Below are 24,749 nucleotides of genomic sequence, written 5' to 3'. Positions count from 1 at the left end.
GCTAAAGGTGGCCTTGGATACCAGCTGCCATGAATTTCTGGAAGAAATAAAATACTAAGGCCATTTGTTACCCAAGCTTAACAAGTGGAGAGAGCTTCCTCTTCTAAAGTGATGTTACTATTTTGGGACTTTCCTGTAGAATCCCCAAAATATCCTTCTGGTATCAAAATTAGACACTTGAAATTATTTATCTCTTCTTATTAATATAATATTCTCACTATATGTTTTGTGTTAATTAAGTCTGGCAAAAAGTAACAAATGGATGTTCATTAAATCAAATAAATATTATTTAATTTAAAAAATGTACTACAGTTTTAGCTCATACTGGTCACACCTATAAACGAAATTTCAAAATCAAAGCACAATATTTTTTATCCAAAAAAATGTTTTGTTCTGTGTTTAACCACATACCTCTCTTGCACCTCAAAAATAGTTCAATTGATAGTCCATTACACGAGTCAATATGGCTACCTGGCCAGGGTATCCTTTCGATTGTTAAAGTGGAGTTAGTAGTGGTAGCTATCTCACAAAGTTTTGGGGAGAATTAAAGCAGTTAATTCATGTTAAGCACTTAGAACAGAATCTTACTGCAGATGGAATCAGACCCATATCTCTGGCCTCCACTGCTCCTCCAACCTGTCCCTAGGACCCGGGACCCAGCTGGAGCCACTGCCATACCTTCCACAGGTCTTCGGGGTTTCCACCTTGGTCTCCGTCCTCTCGGTTCTCACCTGGGCAGCTTCAGGGATTCAGGGGTCCTAGATTCAAGTCACTGCTCCGCTCAGAGCCTCGCACCGCACCCCCCCGCATCCCCCCGCGCTCCCGCCGCCCCCCGACTCCAGAGGGTAGGTCAAAGACCTCACGTGCATGCGCACACTCCGTGCCGTCTGGCCTGTCCCACCCTGTCCCCACCGCTTCCTGCTGGCTTCCTGCCCCTCCACTGTAGCCACTTGGGCCTCCTTGCTGCTCCTGGAGCTCCACAGGCTCTGGGCTTTTGCACTTGCGGGTCCCACTGCCCCGAGAGCTTTTCCCTCATGCTCTCAAGGCTTACCTTCCCGCTCCGTTTGGGTCATGTGCCACCTTCTCCAAGAGGCCTTCCATGACTGCGCTACATAAAATTGCAACCCTCCCACCCTCAGCACTACCTCTCTCCTCACCCTCTGAGAGATCACTTACTCTTTTGTTAATTGCCTGTCTGCCTCCACCAGAAGAGCAGTTATTTTGTAAATGCTCTTAGCACAAAGGATAGAAACAGACACATACTAGGCCAGAATAAATATTTGTTGGATGAATAAATGCTGCAGGTATATACATCCTATACTTGCACTACTCATGCCATTGATTTTTTTTTTTTTTTCTTAGTGTGAATTGTCTGGAATTACAAGTACTTCACTGAAGGGTAAGGAAATCAGTCATTGCAGGAGGAGATCCTCGCCTACCTTACAGCAAATCCATAAGGGCAACTGCCTTCACTACTCTGCTGCCCTCCTCCGTCCTGTGCCCAGGATTCCAAGCTTCTAAGTTCTCAGGGAGTTCACCTAATAGTTTTACTCCTTCCTTTAAAATCCAATGACTCCTTCCCATTAGTATATAAATATCTCAAGTTTTTCTCACCTTTAAATGAGTAGATAAACACACCTCCTTGTGCCTCTTTTCTTCTCCTCCCCTCCTTTCTTTCCTTTCCTGGGTCATGTCCACCTTTCAGTGGTGGCCACTCCTTGAGAGAGTTGCCATGTCCCTCCCACTAGGTTCCTGGTGGCTCAATCCAGTGGACTCTTCCTAGGCATTATCCTTAACCTCTTAGCTTCATTTGACATTGTTGACCACTATCTCCTTCTCTAAACTCTCTCTTGGCTTAAGATACATCACAATCCCTTCAACTACTTTCTCAGTTGCTTTGTCAACCTCTTCTTCCACTCTAAAATCCCTCTTTTCAGGCTTGCTTTTTCTTAAGAGATCTCTTCAGTTTCAACAGCTTCAGTTCCAGTCAACATGGTAACTAACTCTCAAATCTATATTTTCACCTTTCCCCAAATGTCAGAGCCATCTACCCAACTATCTAAAGGGCATTTCCAGTTTGCCCTCTGCACCTCCAACTCCAGAATGTCTAAAACTAAGCTCATTGTCTTCTGTCCAAAGCCAGCTTTTTGTCCTTTATTCTCCTTACACCTTGCTTGCGCCTCATCAGAGTGAAATGTTTCCAGTTGCTTCAGTTTTGTTTGGGTGTTGCCTTCTTTCTTTGGAAAGCCTTTACTCTTCCTCCTCCTTTTACCACACCACCCCCAGCCCCTGGACCCCAATTCTTCTGCCTCTCTTGGTCCAGCATCCTCTTATCTGCTAAGACCTCAGCGAGTTCCTGGTCCTTCTGTATGCTCTCATCATCCCCTGTTCCTCTCTGTCTTAGCCCTCGCCACACTGTATTGAAATAAATTGGTTTTCTTCTACCATGGGAGCTTCCTGAGGGCGAGGACTGCATTCTTTTTTCTTCTGTGTCCTCTGCATTTAGCAGAGGCCCTGCTACTTTATAAGTGCTTAATACTTGTTTGTTGAAAGAAAGACTGAATGAGCGTGAACGCATAAGGGTCACAGGGCTCTTTGGAGAGAGGACAACTTGGTAATGTTAAGCAGAGTTTCTTAATAGGAGACATGTTGGCATTTTAGATGGAACAACTCTGGTGGGATTGTTCAAGTCACTCCTCTGCTCAGAGCCTGGCTCCTGTCCTAAGCATTGCAGGATGGTTAGCACCACAGTGGTTCTCTCAATCGCTAAAATCAGAAATGCACCCCCCACACACACACACATTTCTAGATGCTTCTTGTGGAGACAGCTTGCCTTGGGCTGGGAATCTCTGGGCTAAGGTTGGGACTCTGTGTAGTGCAGTGGTTTCTATAATGGGGATACTTGGAGGAGCAGAGAGAATTAGACCTCTCATTAAAATTATCTAATTGTATAGATTCCAGCTGCTATACTGAAAGTCAGAAGGCTGATGCTTTAAGAAAAATGTGAATCTTCACTAGAAACAGATGAAGGCATGAAACTGTTGCAGAGTCGGTTAACTTTTAGCACATATTACCTTTATAATGCCAGGTTTCGGAAAAGCTGTCTGTTCTTGTGCTTTGCTGATCTTGCGTCATTCAAGTTTGATGCAGCTCCCAACACTGAATCATAATCAGAGCTCATAGAATAGTAAAATCCAGACTATGACGGGAGTGCTTTCTAGAAATTCAGATTCCTAGGGGTCACCCCAGACCCACCACTTGACAAGCTCTGAGAATGGGGCCCCTGGACATTTCAACAAACTCTCTAGGAGATTCTTAAGCACCCTCCTTTAAGAACTGTTGACCCAGAATGTGTTCTCTGTGAACGGATCTCAAGAAAGTTCCTGATTTCTGCCTGTTTTCTTCTTAAAAGGACAAAGATTTATTATGGTGAATTTGGGCATATTAAATTGGAGGAGGAGGGTTTGGGCATTTCAGTTTTACACAGAGCATTGAAGAAAATGAGTGTGACTGTGGCTACAAAAAAAAAAAAATCTGTGAATTTTCCAGAGAATTTATTTATTTATTTATTTATTTATTTATTTATTTATTTTTAATTTTATTTATTTATTTGACAGAGAGAGACAGCGAAAGCAGGAACACAAGCAGGGGGAGTGGGAAAGGGAGAAGCAGGCTTCCCGCTGAGCAGGGAGCCCCACATGGGGCTCGATCCCAGGACCCTGGCATCATGACCTGAGCCGAAGGCAGATGCTTAAGACTGAGCCACCCAGGTGCCCCAGAGAATTTATTTTTTAACAGAGTCTAACTTCTGATAGAACTAGTCCACTTTGGTAGGGTTTTTGCCAATGTCTATCTGCAAGTGAATCAAGTTCTCCTGGATATAAGAAAAATAAAGAGAGACTGCATGTTCTTCTATGTTGTAACATTTTTGGGTCTCATGCAGGTTTGCTGATTCAACATGTCCTAATCCCAGAATATTCAAAGATGTTGTAATGTCCATGTTTCTAATAGAGGTATATGGATGCCAAAGACTTTTTTTCTGGCTGGTTCATCTTTTTTTTTTTTTTTTCTATGAAAGAAATTTCCAGAGCTCAAGGTTTCAGTGAAAACTATAAGTGGTTACCCTAACCTGTCCATTTAGAGTTCCTCACAGGAGGCCTGATGTGATGCCCTACAAATGAAATCCATGTCCTTTCTGCATTCCTGGAAAGGGAATACAGGATTTGTACCCTTCCCAGTCCTCCTCAGATGACAGTTACTGATGAGGTACACACTTCCTGCTACCACTGTCTCTTCCCTGAGTCTATCCACCAACCAGAGTGCTATTCATGCTACAAAGTATCATAACAACAGGAAATCCAGGAGCATGTAGATCTGTCACACTGACATCTCACAGAATTTTGAATGTTATTATTATTACCTTAGATGCAGACTTTTAAATTGAGCATGCCTGGAATTCCACTTGATGTTGGCATTTCAGAGAAGCTTCAAGAAAAATCGCTCACGTATCTGTAAGATCATCTGCTCTGGATAATGAAGGATTGACACAATTTGGAGTGAGTTCTTGACACACTCTTCCAGTCTTGAAATAGAGATAATCACTCATCTTTCACACCTAAAAGCACTCAGTGTAAGGGAAAGTTGTCTCAAGTGTCACTCGGTTAGTGATGGAGAAATAATGGATGATATCTTGATTGATGGGAGCAAGTTGAAGGCTGTTGACAGCTGTGATAAGAATGGTTTGGGGAAGATGAAAAAGTATAGGAGAGAAGCATAGCCAGATCTTCAGCATGGCATGGGTTCATTCTGGCTGGGGAGCCAGCTGAGCACCACTGCACAGAGGTCCCACAGTTGCACGGGTCTAATGCATCTCTAGGTGAGAGCCAAGGGTCCTACCCCAAGGGGGAAGTTCAGAATGGAGACAACCACATTTAAATATTCAAATACAACAACATATTGTAAATGCTTAGTAGTGGGTGGCTTTACACAGATCATTTCATTTGTTCACACAGCAGCCCAAGGAGATGTCACTGACCTTAATTTTCAGGGAAAGAAACTAAAACACAGACATAAGTCCAAAATCATGCAGCTAGAAAGTATCATAATCAGAAAAGTCAGTTAGGGCTCCTGAATCCAAATTCAATTCTCTTCCTATTTTTCCAAAGCAGTTTCCCATCATTCTGTCACAAAAACTGAGGCTCTTATCCTCATTCCAAGCCACCAAGAAAAGGTTAAGTTATGGTCACCATCTTCTGTTTAAAAGAGCAGAGAAGGCAAAAATTGACAGGGCAAGAAACAACAAATGTTGGAGAGGTTGTGGAGAAAGGGGAACCCTTTTACACTGTTGGTGGGAATGCAAGTTGGTACAGCCACTTTGGAGAACAATGTGGAGGTTCCTCAAAAATTTAAAAATAGAGCTTCCCTATGACCCAGCAATTGCACTCCTGGGTATTTACCCCAAAGACACAGATGTAGTGAAAAGAAGGGCCATATGCACCCCAATGTTCATAGCAGCAATGTCTGCAATAGCCAAATTGTGGAAAGAGCCAAGATGCCCTTCAACAGATGAATGGATAAAGATGTGGTCCATATATACAATGGAATATTACTCAGCCATCAGAAAGGATGAATACCCAACTTTTACATCAACATGGATGGGACTGGAGGAGATTATGCTAAGTGAAATAAGTCAAGCAGAGAAAGTCAATTATCATATGGTTTCACTTATTTGTGGAACATAAGGAAGAGCATGGAGGACATTAGGAGAAGGAAGGGAAAAATGGGGGGGGAATTGGAGGGAAAGATGAACCATGAGAGACTATGGACTCTGAGAAACTAACTGAGGGTTTTAGAGGGGGTGGGGTGGGGTGGGGTGATGGGTTAGCCTGGTGATGGGTATTAAGGAGGGCATGTACTGCATGGAACACTGGGTGTTATACAAAAACAATGAATCGTGGATCACTACATCAAAAACTAATGATGTATTGTATGGTGACTAACATAATAAAATAAAATTTAAAAAAATAAATAGAGGAGAAGGGGGTGGAGGATGAGCAAAATGGGTGAAGGGGAGTGGGAGGTACAGGCTTCTAGTTATGGAATGAATGAGGTACAGCATAGGGAATATAGTCAGTGGTGTTGTAATAGACTTGTATGGTGACAGATAATAGCTACAGTTGTGAGCACAGCACAATGTATAGGGTTGTCCAATCACTGTGTTGTACTCCTGAAACTAATGTAACATTGTGTGTCAACTGTACTTCAATAATAAATAAGCAAAAAAAGTGTAATGGTGCAATTTAGACAGAGTTTCATTCAATAAAATCCCTGCTTAAAGGATTAACACCTTGGCTATCAGCCAGTTCAGTTATTTACCAAGGTTCATTTCCTGAGGAAATAGACAGTAGTCTTACAGTAAATTGACTTGGAAAATAAACAGAGTAGGGTCCCCTTAGGTCATTCCTAGGAGTCATCTGTACTCATTTTGTGAGGTCAGGTTATTTAGTAAATCACTCATTTGAAAATATGTCACATTTTCCTAAATCACCTTAGAGATTTTTTTCAGATCTATCCATTATGGATCAGAAGCAGTACAATTAGAGTAGGAAGTAACTATCTTAATTGTTCATAGCAATTCCTAATAGTGAAGGAAACAGAGCAGTGGGATTAGCCATATTTGTCACTGGCAATTTATTGACATGATAATTCAACTGTTATAACAGGAATTAAGTGCAGGTTAAGATTACGGACCAAATGCTACTCAGGAATAAGGAAAGATCGAGGCACTTAATGAATGGCAGAGGCTAGTACGGGTGAGATAAAGTTTCTTTGGGGATTTTTTAGTTCTGTGAAAGTCATGTTTATGAATTTCCAGTCATATTTTCCCTTTGCTCTTTTGAAATGTGAAATAGAAAATAAATGTCTTAAGCATAGTTAACTTCAAATAAATTAATGTTTGAGAATGGCAATCAGACCATAATAATGGCCATGCATTCAGAAAGGAGATTGCAAAGAAGTACACACACTACAGTGAGAAAATGACTAAAACAATAAAAAGTTGGCCCAAATCATTGAAGTTTGGACAGTATTAAAAAATCTAAAAGAAATGATGAAATCAAGTATAAAATTAAGATGTAATCATATAAATTTCACCAATAAATAATCTTTGTTTATTATCTGGAGTACAGTCCCATTTGATTGCTTTCCAGACTTCAGCCTTTGGACCTTTGGTTGAAGTTAAGAACAGCAGAGCTGAAGGCATGTTATATTTTAGTTTACATTTTTCTCTAAAACTTAGGAAACTAAGTTTCGTATACTTTCTGAATGTCATCTATTCTAAATCAGCTTTCCATAATGCCATACTTTTCAGGAATGTAATATTCATTTTGTATAATAGGAAACAAGTTTTTATTTAAAAAAGAAATCTCAGTAGGCCAGTATCCTGAAAATTTTTATTCGACTTCCATCTTTGAGAACTGGCCCCTAAAAGCTGACTAGATTGGCCAATGAAACAAAATTAAGTAATTATCCCAATAGAAGATTTAATTAGTAGCTATTTAAACATTTTGTTAAACTGAAAGTTTAATTGGATTGTCTTTTTTGAAAGCTCACAGATTGATGGGAGACATTGACCTCCTTGCATTTCCTTTTAAGAACATCAGTTCTTGGTAATATAATTGAAGCAATAATTATTTATATTTTTTGTAATCCATTGTTTATTTAATTTCTTCTAGCTCTGGTTTCCTCAGTTGTAAAGTAGAGACAATAATTATTTTATCTTAAAGAATTGTGACGATTATGTGATCTAATGAATGTAATACAAGTATCAAGTATCAGCTTTACTAACATAGGTTATTTGGACCTTTTTTGTTGTTGTTGTTCCTGTCGTCCATTTTTGCCTTAGGCAAACCCTCCCTCCCAAAGACTTCATCTTATTTAAATGTATACACTGCCTCAGGTGGAAGGGAATAAGGATGTCCTCACCTACCAATTTGACTAGTTGTGTTTTAAGGAAATGCTGTTAGTTAGGTAATAAGAGCCTATTAAATGATCAAATAGTTGTGTTTATGAAGCATTTAAATTTTCTAGTGTTTTCATTAAAAGGATTAAAATTCTCAGTGGATTAGAGATTACTTCCATGGCAACTAATTTCTTCCTTTTTCCTTCAGCACATTAAACTATACTTCTGTAGCTAGTTTTAACCACTTAAAATATCAAACATGTTATCTTACAGTGAATTTTTAAAATTTAAGTGAGAAAAAACAAAAAGGCAGTAGTAAGAGAGTCCCCCAAAACAATACAAATGTTGAATAAGACTGTGAGAAGGAAAATCCAGTGGCTATTCATACTGAGCTTCGAAATAGGGCGTGAAAAACACCATTCTGCTCCAGTTCATTGAAGTTTTTGTTGAGTTATATCAATGGAACTCTGTTTTTGAGGTAGGGTAGGAAAGAATTACCAACAGGATTTTTGACTTCTACACATGTGTAGAAGTCAAAATCAAGATGTAGAAGTCAAAATCAAGTCAAAATTTATTCAGATAGACAGCTCTTGAATTATTCGTCTTTCTAAAAGAAAATAACCCTACTTGACTCTTCTGGAGACCTCAAGCCCCAATCTAATTCAAACACATGTTTAAAGGGGAAATACACCAAGTCTGTATTGTTTCTGCACAAGTCTATGGTAAATAAAAAATATAGGTATATGTTTTAAGAGAGCATTTGATTTAGAAAATCAAAATAAAACGTGATACTTTTCCTGACCTGATTGTCAGAGGATCCTTTTAATGAAATTTAGCTTTGTTTCATAACTAATGCAGTGATTGCAAATGATTAGGTGAACCCCAGAGGAATTTTCACCTAATCAAATATTTGGTAAGAGAGGAGATTGCTTGCAGACATTTAGTGTTATCAGGAACAAAAAGTATCTGCATATTATCCATATGGAGGGCTATGCTCAGTAGTAGAATCGGTAAGTTGATTCCATTCTTTGATGATTTGGGCTATTTGCTAAAGCGAAGTCCCTGCTCTGATGGTGGCCGTCTTGAAGTCCTCTCCCCCTAAACTTCATGATTCTGCACCTGCAGATGGTATTTGAGCACAGGATATAGGAAAGGCCTTCCCTGCTCACAGAGTTTAAATTTGTTTCTCTCTCCTAGGGAAAGGATCAGGCTTTCAAGAAATCACTTCTTCTGTGATGAAGAGAGGAAAAGATCTCAGGTAGGCCTTTTATTCCTACATGTCATCAGGAAACAACCAGCATGGGAATTGCGTCACCGTGTTTCCTGGACATTCCTTAAATCTGTTAGTGGCCAGAGAGCTTAGCTTCATATATACCTAGATAGAGGAGAGAGGAGAGAGAGAGATACAACAAATTTTTAAAATTATAGTCCTGGCTGTGATGTGCTCTTACAACCCCTTCTAAGAAGCAGCAAGGTGATTCTTAGACACAGCTGTCCAGGAGAGTTGCTTGGGCAATGCCTGAGTAGGTTAGCACAAGGGTATTTTTATGCTGGAGTTGTAGCTGTGGTATCTACCAGCTGCCTCCCAGAGATGGCACTTGGGATTTGCTGTCCCCTAGCTGGGGGGATAAGAAGGTCCTTGAACTGTCTTTGCCAATTAAAGACATCCAGAGAGAAGCAGCGGGGCATTCGGAGGCTCACTGTTTTCTTTGTCCACGCGGCTCTCATATGTCACTCATAATAGTTTCCTAAGCTCTTGTGTGGGCCTCTTAAGCTAATGCAACTGGTCTTCCTTAGCCTTTCAATAGAAACTGCTTCTTCCCCATTTTAAATTTATTTTCTTAGATGGGGCAGTACAGGGGAGAAAGCTTAGCATTTAATTGTCCAGAGGCTTGACAAGCACTGATCCTGTTTTTATTACTTGGGCATTATCTTGGCTTTTCTACATTAAAGGCCAGTCCCATAGGCTTATTTCTAGTACCTTTGGTGACAGACATGAAGGGAACCTATTAGATGCCAAATATGTCTATTATAAATGTAGCAAAAACAGCTAAGTCAGACAGGGGTGCTGATTTGGCTTCTTTAGAGTTTTGAGTTAAAGAAGTAAATAAGCTAAGTCTCTTGTTTCCTTAACTGGTGCAGACCTGATGTATACACATCCAGCCTTCCTTTGCATCTGCTTCTGAATATTGGGAATGTTGGTCTGGCTCCTGTTTTGTTTTTGTTTTGTTTTGTTTCCACATAATTGTGCATCACTTAATTCTTTTAACAGTATTTGCCAGGGTTTCAATGCTACAAATATGTATCATGCCAGGCAGAGTCTAGTGGCAGAAGAAGAGGGAAATGAAATAAAAAAAAATCAAGAGAAAGAACTATTTTGGCAGAAATTTTATACAATTTCCTTTCTCCATAATGTAGATTCTTTACCCAAGGAATTTCCACCACCTTGTGCAAACAGAGAGCATACATGAGCAGGTGGCCAGCGACCCCACTGGGCCAGAAACTCAGCACCCGAGGTAAGGAGGATTTTCTAATGCAAAAACTTAGAAGCAATTTTAGCCCCAAGCAAGCTAAAATTTATTTAATGCCTGTAGCTTTTGCCTAGTAGCTCCAAATTATGCATTATTGGGTGGTTATTTATTTTAATATGCTGTGTCAATGGTTTCCTTACTGAGGGACAATTTACCAGTGGTTGATTTTGATAGTGGGATATCTGGGGTCAAAAGAACAGTTAAACTCTTCCTCATTTAGAGCTTTTTATACAAACGAATAGCTTAACATTTTCATTCTTTCAGGTTATATCTCTACCATGCAAGTGCCTTGAACAACCATGGGCACAGCAGAGAAAAAAATGTCCTATCTGAGGGCTCTCCAGTTAGATCCCTTGTCAGTCAACAATAATATTTCTCAAAGTTTCTTCCTGAAAATATTAGTTCTGAGGGATATGCATAGCTGTTCTTAAATGGGCAAGGTGGGAGCAGGGAGTTGCTGGGTCAAATAAATTCAGGGAGCAAAAGTTTAAGCAAAGATAAATGATTATTGCAGGAGCCTTTAACATGCTAAGAACCCTATGAAACTTAAAAAAAAAAAAAGAAATATGGATACAGCATTGCCCAAAGAATGGTTTTTAGGAGATAAGCGTATCTCGAGACCAGCATTCCAAGGCATATAATTTGGGGAGAAACAGGCAGGACTATAATTCAGTTATCATGCCCAGTTTATGCTATAAATAACAAACAAAGTGAGTTGGGATTAGTGGTGGTGACCTTCACTCCTGTGAATAGTGTTTGGTTCTTACTTACTGCTATGCTCTGAGGTGATAATGCAATTAGGTCATTGAAGACTAAATTCAAATTGGGTGAATCTTGGGTATTTATTAATATAAACCTTAGACATGGGGGTGATGTGTTAGTGATGGTAGTGGCAATGATGGTGTTTTATTTCCAAACAAGTCAGAATGAAAACAACAACAAAAAAATAGAAACACTAAAAAAAAAAAAAAATAGTTGGGCTCAAAGAAAAGCAGCGAAATATTTGTATATGTCTTTTGAGAATCTGAGAATTCACACAGATAATGAAATAGTCTCTGCATTTATAAACTTCTGGAGGGCAAATAATACACTTATTCATATTTGTACATCCTTTGGTACTTGACCTGGTCTCTCGTATTTACCAGATTATTGATGATGCTTTTAACTGAATTAAAACAACTCATCAGAAATTCAGTCATCATACATCATGCTATTGGAATGTCCTGCTTCATCTACAAAGATACAAAATTAAAACTTTCCTCTAAAAATATTTTTTAGTTTAAAGCTTCAGAAATAAAAATATTCTGGTGTTTTCTTTTAAAATTTGAAATATACTAATTTTAATGAGGCAACAAGACTGGCTTTTGCTTTTTGTTTATAAATGTTTTTGTCTCATCACAATGAATAATTATCCTAAAAATTCTGGTTATTCTAAGCAGGCATAGTCTTATCTCGTTCCTTTTTGTAAAGTTATGGTTGCCTAGCTGAATATGCATGTACAATGACTGACATGCCTTCAGTTCTGTCTTTCGTTAATGCTTTGTCAGGGGCTCTCTCCAGATGGCCCTTAAAGTTTAATAAGCCTTTCCATAACAAAACTGCTGCAATTGCCTTGGTAACTGCAAGTATAATGCACCCGCCTGTTTACCCCCTGAATTCTGGGATCATATTCATAGAGAGACTTGTGCTTTTATATGTGTGTATGTGTATGTGTTCATGCTTTTCTTTAGTCCCATTAAGTGAAAGCACTGGTGTTTGTCAATTATGGAATAATTTTAATATAGTGTATGGTGATAACATTCATCGAGGGTATGAAGTAATTTGTCTATTCAAAAATGACCTTAGATCTCATGATGGGATACAAAACAAAGGGGACACACAACACGTACTAGTAAAGAGGGTTTTAAAAAGTATAAATCAGTAAAAAAAAATTTAAAGCTAAATTTGAAAACCAGGTACTATTTGACAGAAACCAAGCAGGATAAACATTGAGGATAATTGTAAAAGTTCTTACTGAGGCAGGATTGTCATTTTAGTACCAAGAAGCTCCATAAGAAAATGAAAGGAAATCAAAAGATGAAAGAAAAATGAGTGTAGTTATTACAGTATTTATTTAGAATGCAGGACTATACGAAGCTTATTATTTTATTCTACTGTGTTTAGATTTTATGGCCACTTATTTCTTCATGTGTATTTCTAAGAACTCATTTTTTAAAGTTATTGCTTCTCAATATGTTCTACTTAAAGCCCAAATAACAGAAGAGTTGGGAAAACCCCTTCTTTACCTTTTTGGGCCCCTGGATAGTATAATACAGTGGAAAAAAAATCATTTCAAGTATCACGTAGATGTGTATTATTTTTTCTTGGCTGATTCTTTTCACAAAAGCTGCTTTAAAATGGTCTGGCTACCTTTCGTTCTCATGAAAGATAATACTGCAGTTATGTTATAACATGGTGCTGAATGTGGTTCCACACAAGAAGGATGGCGAAATTCTTTTAAATTTCATTTTGCCAAGACCTGAAGAAGAGATCGATGCCCTAATCTTCCCTTTTCCATTCACATAAATTGCCAGTAACTGTTTTCTTGAATTAGTACATATGACTTCAATTTAGAAAAAAAAAAAAAAATTTCTAAGGATGAAAATGTCTCCTTTTCACATAGAAACTCTTTTCTCTAATTCCCCTGCAGTAAAGCCAACTCTGGCTGACAATCCCAGCTAATGACTATGCCTCACATTTATATAGTACTTTGCAGTTTTCCAAGCGTGTTCTTGTCTGTATTTCATGAGAACTCACAATAAGTGTGCATAGTAGACTAGGATGAAGAGAAACCAAGGCCCCAAGAGCTGAAGTGACTTGAGAAGACAGGACCTGGACTGACACCCTGGTTTAGACTCTCAGGTGTGTGTGGGTATGTGTGTGTGTGTTTCAGAAGCAGAATGGTTGTATGTCAGTGTAGCTGATATGATCCAGCAGTTAGAATAATTAATTATAATAGTTAACACCTGTATAACACTTTTCACTTTACTGAATTACTTCATGTCCTTAATCTTATTCAATTTTTAGCTCTAGCTATTTTTATCACCCGCATCCCCATTTTACAGATGAGGGAACCAAGGTTCACAGATATCATGTGACCTTGGCCTAGGCTCTGGCAGACCGAGGACTGAATCCCTGCCCTTGTAATCCCAGGCCTGCTCGGTTTCCATTACCCATGCTGCCCAAATAGCTCTTCGATCTAGGAATTGTTTATGTTCAAATTGAATGATTTTTGTTTCTCTTATTGGAGAAAAGCATTCTCCTAAATTGTGTCTTTTTGTGTCATTTAGTTTACATTCCCCTGAGCCAGTATCTCTGAGTGCAGAGAGAGGTGACTCAGAAAACAGCAGAACTAATCCACATTTAGATAACTGAGCTTTATTTCCACTTTACTTAAGGTATTTGTCCTTCTAAGTAGCAGTGGGTGAAAGTCTGGAAGCGAGAATATTTTAAATTTGATTTTGACTTGATTTGTTTTAGATTTGTTGTGTCTGTCTGCCTCACAGCAGCGTATTATATTTTTCTTTAAATTGCATCCTTTAAAATTATTGTGCTTTTTTAAAATTTGAAACTTAGTATTCATTCCAACAATCAAAGGTAGCTCTTGTGATCTGAGCAGCTTAGATTTGATTTGGATACCTATACAAGGTAGACACAGTTGTTATTCCTATTTTATAAATGCGGCAAATGCATTGAGGTCCCAGGGAGAAGACCTGGGAGTAGAAGCTAGATCTGTTTCCCCTCTGAGGGCTCATAGCTTTTACCACCCTATTCTACTGCTTCCCTAGGACCACCTCAAAGCTGGGATATTCCTGCAGGATTTTTTATTGATGGCTTTTACTGAAATCAATGTTAAGTTTAAACAGCCTAGAAGGTCTAAAAATGAGGGCCTGTCAGAACATTCCATTCCTGTGGAAAAAGTGCTATCGTGCTGGGATATATTTGGATCTTTTCAATCATGTGACAATTTGCTAAGTCTTTTCATGGTAAAAAAAATTCTCTGAATGCCATCTGAATACTCTGACTTCTTCAACAAACATTTGTGTTCTTCCTTGAACCTAGAAGGAAATCAGCCAAGATTCTGTGTAGCATAGTTCCAATATGAGAAATTCATGAAGTATTGCTTTCATATTAAAATTCTTTATTTATATTAGTTACTTCTGACTTTCTTTAGAATAAGCACTCTTAAATTGCCACCCTAACGTAAAGAGGGGCTCCCACTGTTACTTCTCCTTCCTCCCGCCATTTTTTAAAAATTTGAAACAGTATTCAAGATCAGTTCAAGCTGATCTCTTGAGCATTAGCTGTGAATTCCTAAGTTCTTCTCTCAGCCCTAACATCCTTGATTTTTCTAGAATGAAGAATTTTTCACTGTTGAATTCCTTTCTTTTTGAAGTTCTCTCTCTCTTTGCTTCTGTGGTATTTTTCTGCAACCTCCATAACTGGTGGCTATTTAGGGGCATCAGAGATAATCCATGGTTACCCATTGTTTGCATACATAAAAAGCCTTAGCATCCAGGATTTTCAGAATTACAACTATTTTCTATGGCTATTTTTTCACTGTTCTCCTATATCATATAGACCCAACCCTCCAGCCAAACTAAACATTTGGCAGTAAATGGGAAACAAAAATCTACCAGAATTCAACTTGAGGGAATGTTACAAAAGAAATCACCTAAGGATTTCCTTAAAATGAGAACTTTTCCTATTCACTTAAAATGTGTTTCCATTTGAATTCTTTTTTACTCATAATCAGATTTCTCTCTAAGCCTGAGTTATCTGTAATGAGAATGTGAATGCTTGCCTATTTACCCCATTTGTTCATACAGAAACTTGTTCACAAATGACCATAAAAGCGGTATTCATAATAGCCAAAAGGTGGAAACAACCCAAATGTCCATCGACTGATGTGTGGATAACCAATATGTGGTATATGATTCAATGATGTATGATTCAGCAATAAAAAGACAGAGACTGTTGCTATACATGCTATAACATGGATGAATCCTGAAACATGATGCTCAGTGAAAGAAGCCAGTCACAAACAACAACGTATTGGAAGATTTCATTTATAGGAAATGTCTAGAATAAGCATTACAATAGGCATGTCTAGAAGAGACAAAGAGAGATTAGTGATTGCCTAGAGCTGTGGGGGATAGAGAATTGGAGTGTGATATTTAAGAGATGTAGGAGTTTTTTGGGGGGATGAAAATATTCTAGGGATGCCTAGGTGGCTCAGTCTGTTAAGTGGCTACCTTCGGCTCAGGTCATGATCTTGCTGCCCTGGGATTGAGCCCCGCATCAGGCTTCCTGCTCAGAGGGGAGTCTGCTTCTCCCTCTGCCCCTCCCCCCCGGCTCATGTTTGCTCTCTCCCTCTCTCTCTCAAATAAATAAAAAATCTTAAAAAAAAGAAAATATTCTAAACTTGATTGTGGTGATAGTTGCACAATGCTATTAATATACCGATAACCACGAATTACACACTGTAAATTTGAATGTATGGTATGTACATTATATCTCAATAAAGCTGTTTAAAAAAAAAAAAGGTCAGCAAGATGGCTGGATAAGAGGTCCTCTGCTTGTATTCCTCTTCAGTAATAATAATTTGGCTGCCACTCACGGACAAAAGTGCCTTTGTAGAAGCTTTTGGATCCAGGCAGGAGATTATGAAACTCTTGCGTAGTCCAAGGCTGAAGAGAGATGTTTTGCGAAGGCAGGACTGCACCTAGGTGGCTGGGTCACTGACTGTGGTCCCAGCCACAGAAATGGAAACAGCTCTGTATCCCAGATGACTCTGCTACAGCATCGCTTGGCTTGATCCTGTCAGCAGCTCCATATACCAAGGGACCCAGAAGGACCTCAGTCCTGGCTGTGGACCCTGAAGTGTCCTGGGAATCTACTCCAGACCTTCTTGGCTACCCTCTGGGAGATCCTTGGGATAAGCCCACCCAACTTGGCCTGACTGTAGATTCTAAAAGCGCCCAATAACTGGGCTTCAGACCCTCCCAGCCACAGTCCATCAACAACCTTGCTGGCCCAGGGACTCAGCAAGAAACATTTCCATGTACCCTCAGAGCTCCTGAAGGGGCCACATCCTCTAGGCCCCTCGCAGCTGTAGTTCGTGGGTGGACCCACTGACACAGGAACCAGGCAGGAGAAAATCTGGGGCTGCTCATGACTCCAGGCCCATCTCAGCTGCAGTCTGTAAGCAGGTCTGCTGGTACAGGGATCCCAAAGTAGACATGTCTGTCTGCTCCCTCACAAATGCTGACAGAGCCCCACACTCAGGTCCAGCCCCTTCCCAGCTACAGTCTGCAAGCAGTCTTCTGAGTCCAGGGACCCAGTAGGAGATACTCCCATCTGCATATCCAGAGATTCTGAAAGGGCCTTCTACTCAGCTCTAGCCCCTCCCAGCTGCAGTCCACAAACAATCCTGCTGGCACAGGGACCTGTCAGGAGGCACTTCTGTCTGTCTCTCAGGAGATCCTAAAACAACCATATACTTGACTCCAGTCCTAGTAAGGTAGCAGTGCAACCTACCCAGGGACCTAGTGGGGGGCACACTCATTCACGTCTCCTGAGCAAGGTCTGCAGACATGATCTTGGCTGTGGACCCTGAAATAGCAATAGGACTCAGTTCCAGCACCTCTCAGCCATAGTCCAGGCCTAGTCCTTCCCACCCAAGGACCTACCCAGTGACCCAGCAGGAGCTTTCTAGGGGCCTGGTGGAACCACATCTGCTGCACACCTGGTATCAGGTCCACGGTCTAAGGACTTAATTGTGGACCCTGAGGTAGACTCTTGTCCCAGCACCACCCTACTGAACAAGGTACTAGAGGCAGTCCCATCTACCCAGGGACTAGACAGGATCCAGCAAAAGCAGTTGTAAGAAGGAAGTTTATAGTGATAAATTTCTACATTAAGAAGAAAGAAAGATCTCAAATAAACAACCTAACTTGACACCCCCTGATTATTGCAGTGTTATTTATATAGCCAAGACATGGGAACAACCCAAATGTCCATTAACATAAATAGAAGAAAATCCTGCCATTTGAGACAACATGAATAAATCTGGAGGGCATTATGCTAAGTGAAATAAATCAGACAGAGAAATAGAAATACTGTATGATCTCACATGTGGAATCTAAAAAGTCAACTCATAGAAACAGAGTAGAATGGTGGTTAGTTACCAGGGGAACTGGGTAAACACTGGTCAAGAGGTACAAACTTTCAATCACAATGTGAATATGTGTTTTTTTAATTGTATTATGTTAATCACCATACATTACATCATTAGTTTTTGATGTTTTGAGAAGCTAATGTGTAACAGCATGGCCACTGCACCTAACAAAACTGTAGCATATACTTGAAATTTTCTGAGAGTAGAGCTTAAATGTTCTCAACACACAGTTTAAAAGAAAGAAAGCAAATGAAAAAAATAGGAGCCATTTGAAACGGCCATTTTAGAGAGACAAGCAAGCTTCCTAGTCAGTTAATTTTTTTAGGAGTTACTTAAATGTAAAACCAAGAGGGGATACTAAAAAGACATACAAGAAACTTCAGATAGTTATTATGCAATTTCTTAATATGAATGACCTATTTACTCTGACAACACAGATGAGATGGCATCAAACAATATTAAAACTTCCTAATGCATGTATTTTGACTGGGTAATAAATAATTTAGGGAAACCAGAAGCCAAGTATTAACTCAGGCCCCATTTATAAAGGAATATCATGTTAATCATCTGAACCTGATTGACAGGTCTATTCAGAGAGTAAAACAATTAGTAAAATAAAATTTCCTCTGAATTCACTAGGCAAATGTCATATGTAACAAAGTCTATAGGTTGTTTTTCTATATTATATCAACAGAGCCTAAAATCCCTAAGTCATATGTGTTGACCAAATTAACTAAAAACGGTTGAATCAGCTGTTAAAAGTAGATAACACTTCATTACATACTCTGTCCAATTAGCCAAGGACCCACTTTAGTCTGAAGTCAGAGAAAAGAATGCTTGAATCCTTTTTTTAAAATGATGTGATGGGGCGCCTGGGTGGCTCAGTCGGTTAAGCGTCTGCTTTCGGCTCAGGTCATGATCCCGGAGTCCTGGGATCGAGCCCCACATCGGGCTCCCTGCTCAGCGGGGAGTCTGCTTCTCCCTCTCCCTCTGTCTGCCGCTCTGCCTACTTGTGCTCTCTCTCTCTGTCAAATAAATAAATAAAATCTTTAAAAAATAAAAAAAATTAAAAAAAAATAAAATAAAATGATGTGATGTAATGACGCTCAGAACTTCTGTTAAGGGTTTGCAGTTGGTCCTGGATAGGACCAAGGAATTCTGGTTGCTGTGGTCTCTATGTTTGTGTCCCTCCCCCACCAATTCATATGTTGAAATCCTAATGCCCGATAGGATAGTATTTGGTAGGCGGGGGCTTTGGGGAAGTGATTAGGTCATCTAATTAGGCAGAGACTTCATGAATGAGATTAATGTTCTTATAAAAGGGACCCAAGAGAGCTCCCCTGCCCCTTCCACCATGTGAGAAGTCTGCTGTCACCAAACCTATGCTGGCTCCCTGATTTCAGACTTTCAACCTTCAGGACTGTGAGTAATAGATTTCTGTTTATAAGCCACTCAGCTGGTGACTTTTGTTGTAGCAGCTGGGACAGACGGAGACACTGGTTAAATGAGATGAGCAAAGTAAACATCGCTCTAGGATAAAGCAGCATTATTTCCCTCTAGAAACTTGCACTTCCTTATCAAATGATGTAAGTAAGGATCAGTAATCCTCCACTTTTCCTCTAGATCAGCAGTTATCCGATTTTAGCACCATAAGTATTATTGTATATGTTACAATGCCCCATAGGGCCTGGGGCAGGGACCCAGGGGTTAGCACTGACAATGAACACCATACGTGATGCTGATAGAAGTGGCATTTAGGCTACATTTTGAGAAATACTAGTATGTGGATTGTCCTGATCACTTGATGCTTGATATCAGATTAAATGTATCAATGGTAACAGCTAACAAAGAAAAATAGAAGACTTCCCTGGGAGACTTTGAGCAAAGGTCACAGTAGGTGGCTCACTTTCCATGACGTAGATAATTGTGGTTAATTGGTGAGATAAGGAGGCTGGAGGTTGGATGGCACTGAGAAATGTTGCAATGACAAGAGAAATTTTTCTCTCCCATAAAAATTCTATTCTGATTGTCCACTTTGAGTTAGCTGAGAAACACTGAGGCCCTAGCTCCCGCAGATCCAAATGTCCATCACAATATGAACAGAGATTCCTAGTGCTTTGTAAGCAAACCCCACATTCCTCTCTCTACATTTCTCTCAGGAACCTCCAAAAGATCACATCTCTGAAAGAGAGATACTGGGATCAGGAACAACTTTATCACATATTTAAAAGAGGAACATTTACTAGAAACTAGATCATGTTCAAAGGGTGTAAATTTTCCCAGTAAACATTGGTGGTTCAGATGGAATTCTCCCTTTGGTTATCAGTAGTGACACTTCTCTCCCATGTGTTGAGTAAATGTATTTGCATCATCTGTTTGCTGGCTCTATCCTGAAGACGAGAAATTTAGCAAAAGCAAATAAAGCTTCACCACATTTTCTTTCAGTAATTAAGGAACTGTTAGTTTATCAATTTAGATCAACTTTTCAGCTTTCTGTCTAAAGTCTCTGACACATTTATTTAAAGTAAAAGCAAATGCTTGTTTTGTAAAAATATTGACTTTGGGGAGAATTTAAGAAATGCCAGTAGCAGAAATTGAGGGCTTTGGTGATCCACTTGGCAGCAGCAATCCTAGTGTACAGGAACCCCCTTAATTACTATGTCTTGGTTGATTTTTGTTTTGGTTTGGTTTTGGTTGGATCTCAAAACATCTCTCGACTGAAAAAGATTATTATTTTCTTTTGTCTGACAGACTAAATTATACATAAAATTAGACATTACCACTTTTCTTCTTTTTTTTTTCTTAAAGATTTTATTTATTTATTTGAGAGAGAGAGAGAACACAAGCAGGGGGAGCGGCGGGCAGAGGGTGAAGCACGCTCCCTGCTGAGCAAGGAGCCCGATGTGGGACTCAACCCCAGGACCTTGGAATCATGACCTGAGCTGAAGGCAGATGCTTAACCGACTGAGCCACCCAGGCACCCCTAGACATGACCAATTTTCTAAAATACTACATTTTGAGAAATAACTTTTAAATAATCTGACAAAAAATATCTGTTTAAAGCATCTATTTTTCTATGACTTTACCATATGGTCTGAATAAGTTCTCCCATGCAGAAAAAGGAAAATTGAATCATATTCTGTGTAGCTTCCTTCAGGTTCAAGTTTACCAAGCACATTTCTATAGAATGCAATGCAATAGAAATGCAATGCAATGCATTAGAAATACAGTATCTCATTTATTGGTGTTCGCCCTAGTTTTTCTGCTTGACTCTCCAGAAGCCACATAGAACTGTCTGGAGGATATATGATTATTGTGTGGTAGGGGAGAATTAATTTTTTTCAGCCCCCAAATCACACCTACTATAATTAGCATTAAGACAGTAGATCAGGGATGCCTAGGTGGCTCAGTCGGTTGTGAGGCCTATTCTTGGTTTCCCGGCAGGTCCTGGGATCAAGCCCTGTGTCAGGCTCCATGCTCAGGGGCGAGTCGGCTTGAGATTCTCTCTCCCTCTGCCGCTCCTCTCTATCTCTCAAATAAATAAATACATGTTTTTTTTTAAAGAAGAGTAGATGACCTAGACCTCACACCCTCCCCCAACACAGGTGGGTCTGCAGGATCAGAGTGAGGTCACTGCAGCCATAACGGGAGGCAGCTGGGGTGCCCACCCTGTGTGCTGCGGGTGGTCAAGCTTTGGTTGTCTTTAACACCCCTGTCCCCAGCTGAAAACTGAGGAGCAGAACGGTAGAAAGTCCTGGGGCCGGCTGGTTATAGGCGGCAGAGCTGCAGACACGGCTCACGTAAGACCTCACACACGAGCGGCCCAGAGCGGGTCCTGAGGAAATAGTCCCTCCAGTTTCACTACTTACTTACTTACTTACTTACTTACTTACTTACTTACTTATTTATTTATTTATTTATTTATTTATTTATTTATTTATTTATTTATTTATTTAAGAGAGAGCTAGAATGAGAGTGAGAGAGCGAGCACAGAGGGAGAGGGAGAAGCGGATTCCCCGCTGAGCAGGGAGCCCGAGGCGGGACTCCATCCAAGAACCTCGAGATCATGACCTGAGCCCAACGCAGACACTTAACCCACTGAGCCACCCAGATGCCCCTGTTTTACTCCTTTAGAAGGCTCTTGATGTCTTCATCAACTCAATGAGGTCACTGCCCGAACCCCGGCAGCAGGATGCTTGCCCGCCCCCGCCCCGCCCACGGCCTCGCTCCTGCACATCGGAAGCCAGCTCTGTGCCTCGAGTGCAGGGAGGTGAGCGGGGAGTGAAGGGAAATTGTCCCGAGCCAGCATCACTTCAAAGCTCATGCAAATATTTATGCTAAGCCCTTCCATGGTTTGAAGGAAAGCACAGAAACTGTGTTCCCAGTTTGGAACCTGGAGGAGAAGGCAGCTGAGAAGAGCCTGATGTAGCCAGCATTCATTGACCCCACAGATAAAGGGTCCCTGGGATGATGCAGTGGGATGGGCACATGCCTGGCTTTAGGCTCAGGCTGATCGCTGTCTAAATCCCAGCTCTGCCCTCATGAGCTGTAGGACTTGGATTAGATGTTCTCCCACATGTGTGTAGGTGGCCAAATCTGTTGAATGTGTACATTAATCTCTACCCTCCAGGTTCCTGCAAGGGTGGGAAAAAAATGCACGCAGGCGGTATGCTTAACAGATTGTCTGATGCCTGGGACAACGCAATAAATGTTACCTCCACTCGCCCCTTTCCCACTCTCCAGCCAGATTCTCATCTGGAATTTCCACCAGAAGTTTCACTAGCTGATTTCTCCTCAAAAGGAGGAAGTTATTACAATGAAGATGTTACCCTTGAAGAGAAATGGATGAGTCTTCCAGTTCTTGTACCTATGGTAACAATAAAAATCAATAACTAATGATTATTGCAGGTTAATTATGTTTCTGGCACTGAGCCAAATATTTTGTATTTATTCTTTTCTTAATACTTATGACATTTTTAAGATGCAGGCAATTTCTCTCTGTCTACTTTCTTTGGGCTTGATTTGCTGTACCTTGTTCACTTTCTTGAGATGAAAATTAAAACACCAAATCTCAATCTTTCTTCTTTTTTAATGTGTATTGAAAGCTAAAATTCTAAGCACTCCCTTTGCTGCAACTTAATAATTTTTTTTTTTTAAGATTTTTATTTATTTCTTGACAGAGAGAGGCACAGCGAGACAGGGAACATAAGCAGAGGGAGTGGGAGAGGGAGAACGGGCCTCCCGCGGAGCGGGGAGCCCGATGTAGGGCTTGATCCCAGGACTCTGGGATCATGATCTGAGCCAAAGGCAGACGCTTATCCACTGAGCCACCCAGGCGCCCCTGCAACTTAATAATTTTAATGTCACATCTTCATTTCACTTACTTCAAAATATTTCCTAATTCCCAATGTGATTCTTATTTGAACCAAAGTGAAAATTAGATGTGTATGCTTAATTTCCAGTAAGTTGGAAATTTCCAGTTATGATTCTGTGAACAATATCTATTTTAATTTCACTGTGGTCAGAGAAAATACTAGAAGTGATGTCAGGTTTTGAAATTTGTTGATGCTTGCGTTATGGTCTGGCACGTAGACAGCTTTGGTAAGCGTTCTATTGTGTACTTGAAAAGAATATTTTCTTCCATTGTTGGTTATAGTGTTCTCTAATGTCAGTTTGGTAAATTTGTTAATGTGCTATTTGAATTATTTATATTCTTCCTGATTATGTGTGTAAGCTTGTTATGTCAGCTATTGAGAGAAGTGTGTTAAAGTCTCATTTTGATGTGGAGTGTCTATTTTGCCTTCTACTTTTATCAGTGTTTCTTTTATATATTTTGAAGCTGTATTACTGGTTGCATACAGATTAAAGTTGTGATAACAAGTAGGCTGATTATTTTTATCACAGTCAAATGTCCTTTTTTATCTCTAGTAACACATCTTGCTTTAAAATCTACTTTGCCTGATTTTAGTATAACTATGTTACCTTTCTCTTTGTTTGTGTTTATGTATTTTTTATTCCTTTACATTCAGATTTTTTAGGGCCTTATATTTCTGGGTTTTTTTGGTAACAGTGTTATTGAGATATAATTGACATACCATACCATTCACCCATTTCAAATATAAAAGTCAATAATTTTAGTATAGTCACAGTTGTGCAACTATAACTATAATCTATTTTAGAATATTTTCATTACCCCAGAATGAAACCCCATACCCTTTAGCTGTCACCCACATCGACCCTCATTCTTCCTAGCCCTAAGCAACCATTACTCTACTTTCTGTCTCTATAAATTTGTCTACTCTGGACATATCATATAAAGGGAATTATACAATACGTGGTCCTTTGTCATTGACTACTTTTATTTAGCATTATGTTTTCAGTGTTCATTCATGTTGTGGTGTGTATACTGATACTTCATTTATTTTTATTGTCAAAATATATTCCATTGTATGGATATGCCAGATATTTTCCCTGTTTCTACCTTTTGGCAATTATGAATAATGCTTGTATGAGCATTCATGGGCAAATTTTTTGTGGATATGGTTTCTTCTCTTTGGTATATACCTGGAGTGGAATTTTTGAGTCAAATGATAACTGTGTTTAACTTTTTTAGAAACTGTCAGACTGTTTTCCAAAGTGACTATACCATTTTACATTCCCAGTAACAGTATATGATGCTTTGATTTCTTCATATCCTCAACAACACTTCTCATTATCTCACTTCTTTATAACCATCCTGTGGGTATGAAGTGCTTTCTCAGTATGATTTTGATTTGCATTTCTCTCATGACTAATGATGCTGGGCATCCTTTCATGTGTTTATTGGCTATTTGCATATCTTCTTTGGAAAAATATCTGTTCAGATCTCTTGCCCATTTTTAATTGGGTTCTTTGTCTTTTTTTTTTTTATTAAGTTCTGAGAGGTCTTTTTTTTTTATTATTCTTATGTTAATCCCCATACATTACATCATTAGTTTTAGATGAAGTGTTCCATGATTCATTGTTTGTGCATAACACCCAGTGCTCCATGCAGAATGTG

The 24,749-nt window shown here is 39.6% G+C and overlaps 1 protein-coding gene across 35 annotated transcripts in view; it reads left to right on the top strand.

Moving 5' to 3' along the window:
• Positions 1-24,749, top strand: part of LOC145721757 (uncharacterized) — a 283,701-nt gene that overhangs the window by 150,729 nt on the left and 108,223 nt on the right. For 33 of the 35 annotated variants that reach the window (XR_014145631.1, XR_014145637.1, XR_014145628.1 and 30 more), the window contains 2 exons: positions 9,158-9,218; positions 10,379-10,476. Coding sequence is in view for 15 of the 35 variants with exons in the window: in XM_081821386.1 (XP_081677512.1) it covers positions 9,158-9,218; positions 10,379-10,476 (159 nt within the window). In the remaining 20 variants the exon portion in view is untranslated. Of the gene's footprint in view, positions 1-6,722; positions 6,813-9,157; positions 9,219-10,378; positions 10,477-24,749 lie in introns of all 35 variants that reach the window. The other 2 variants (XM_081821394.1, XM_081821395.1) reach the window with 1 other exon arrangement.

The sequence above is a fragment of the Leptonychotes weddellii genome, chromosome 5 (assembly GCF_054177405.1).
Source record: "Leptonychotes weddellii isolate Sample4059 chromosome 5, ASM5417740v2, whole genome shotgun sequence".
Taxonomy (NCBI): Eukaryota; Metazoa; Chordata; class Mammalia; order Carnivora; family Phocidae; genus Leptonychotes; species Leptonychotes weddellii.
This window is presented reverse-complemented; position numbering and strand designations above follow the sequence as displayed.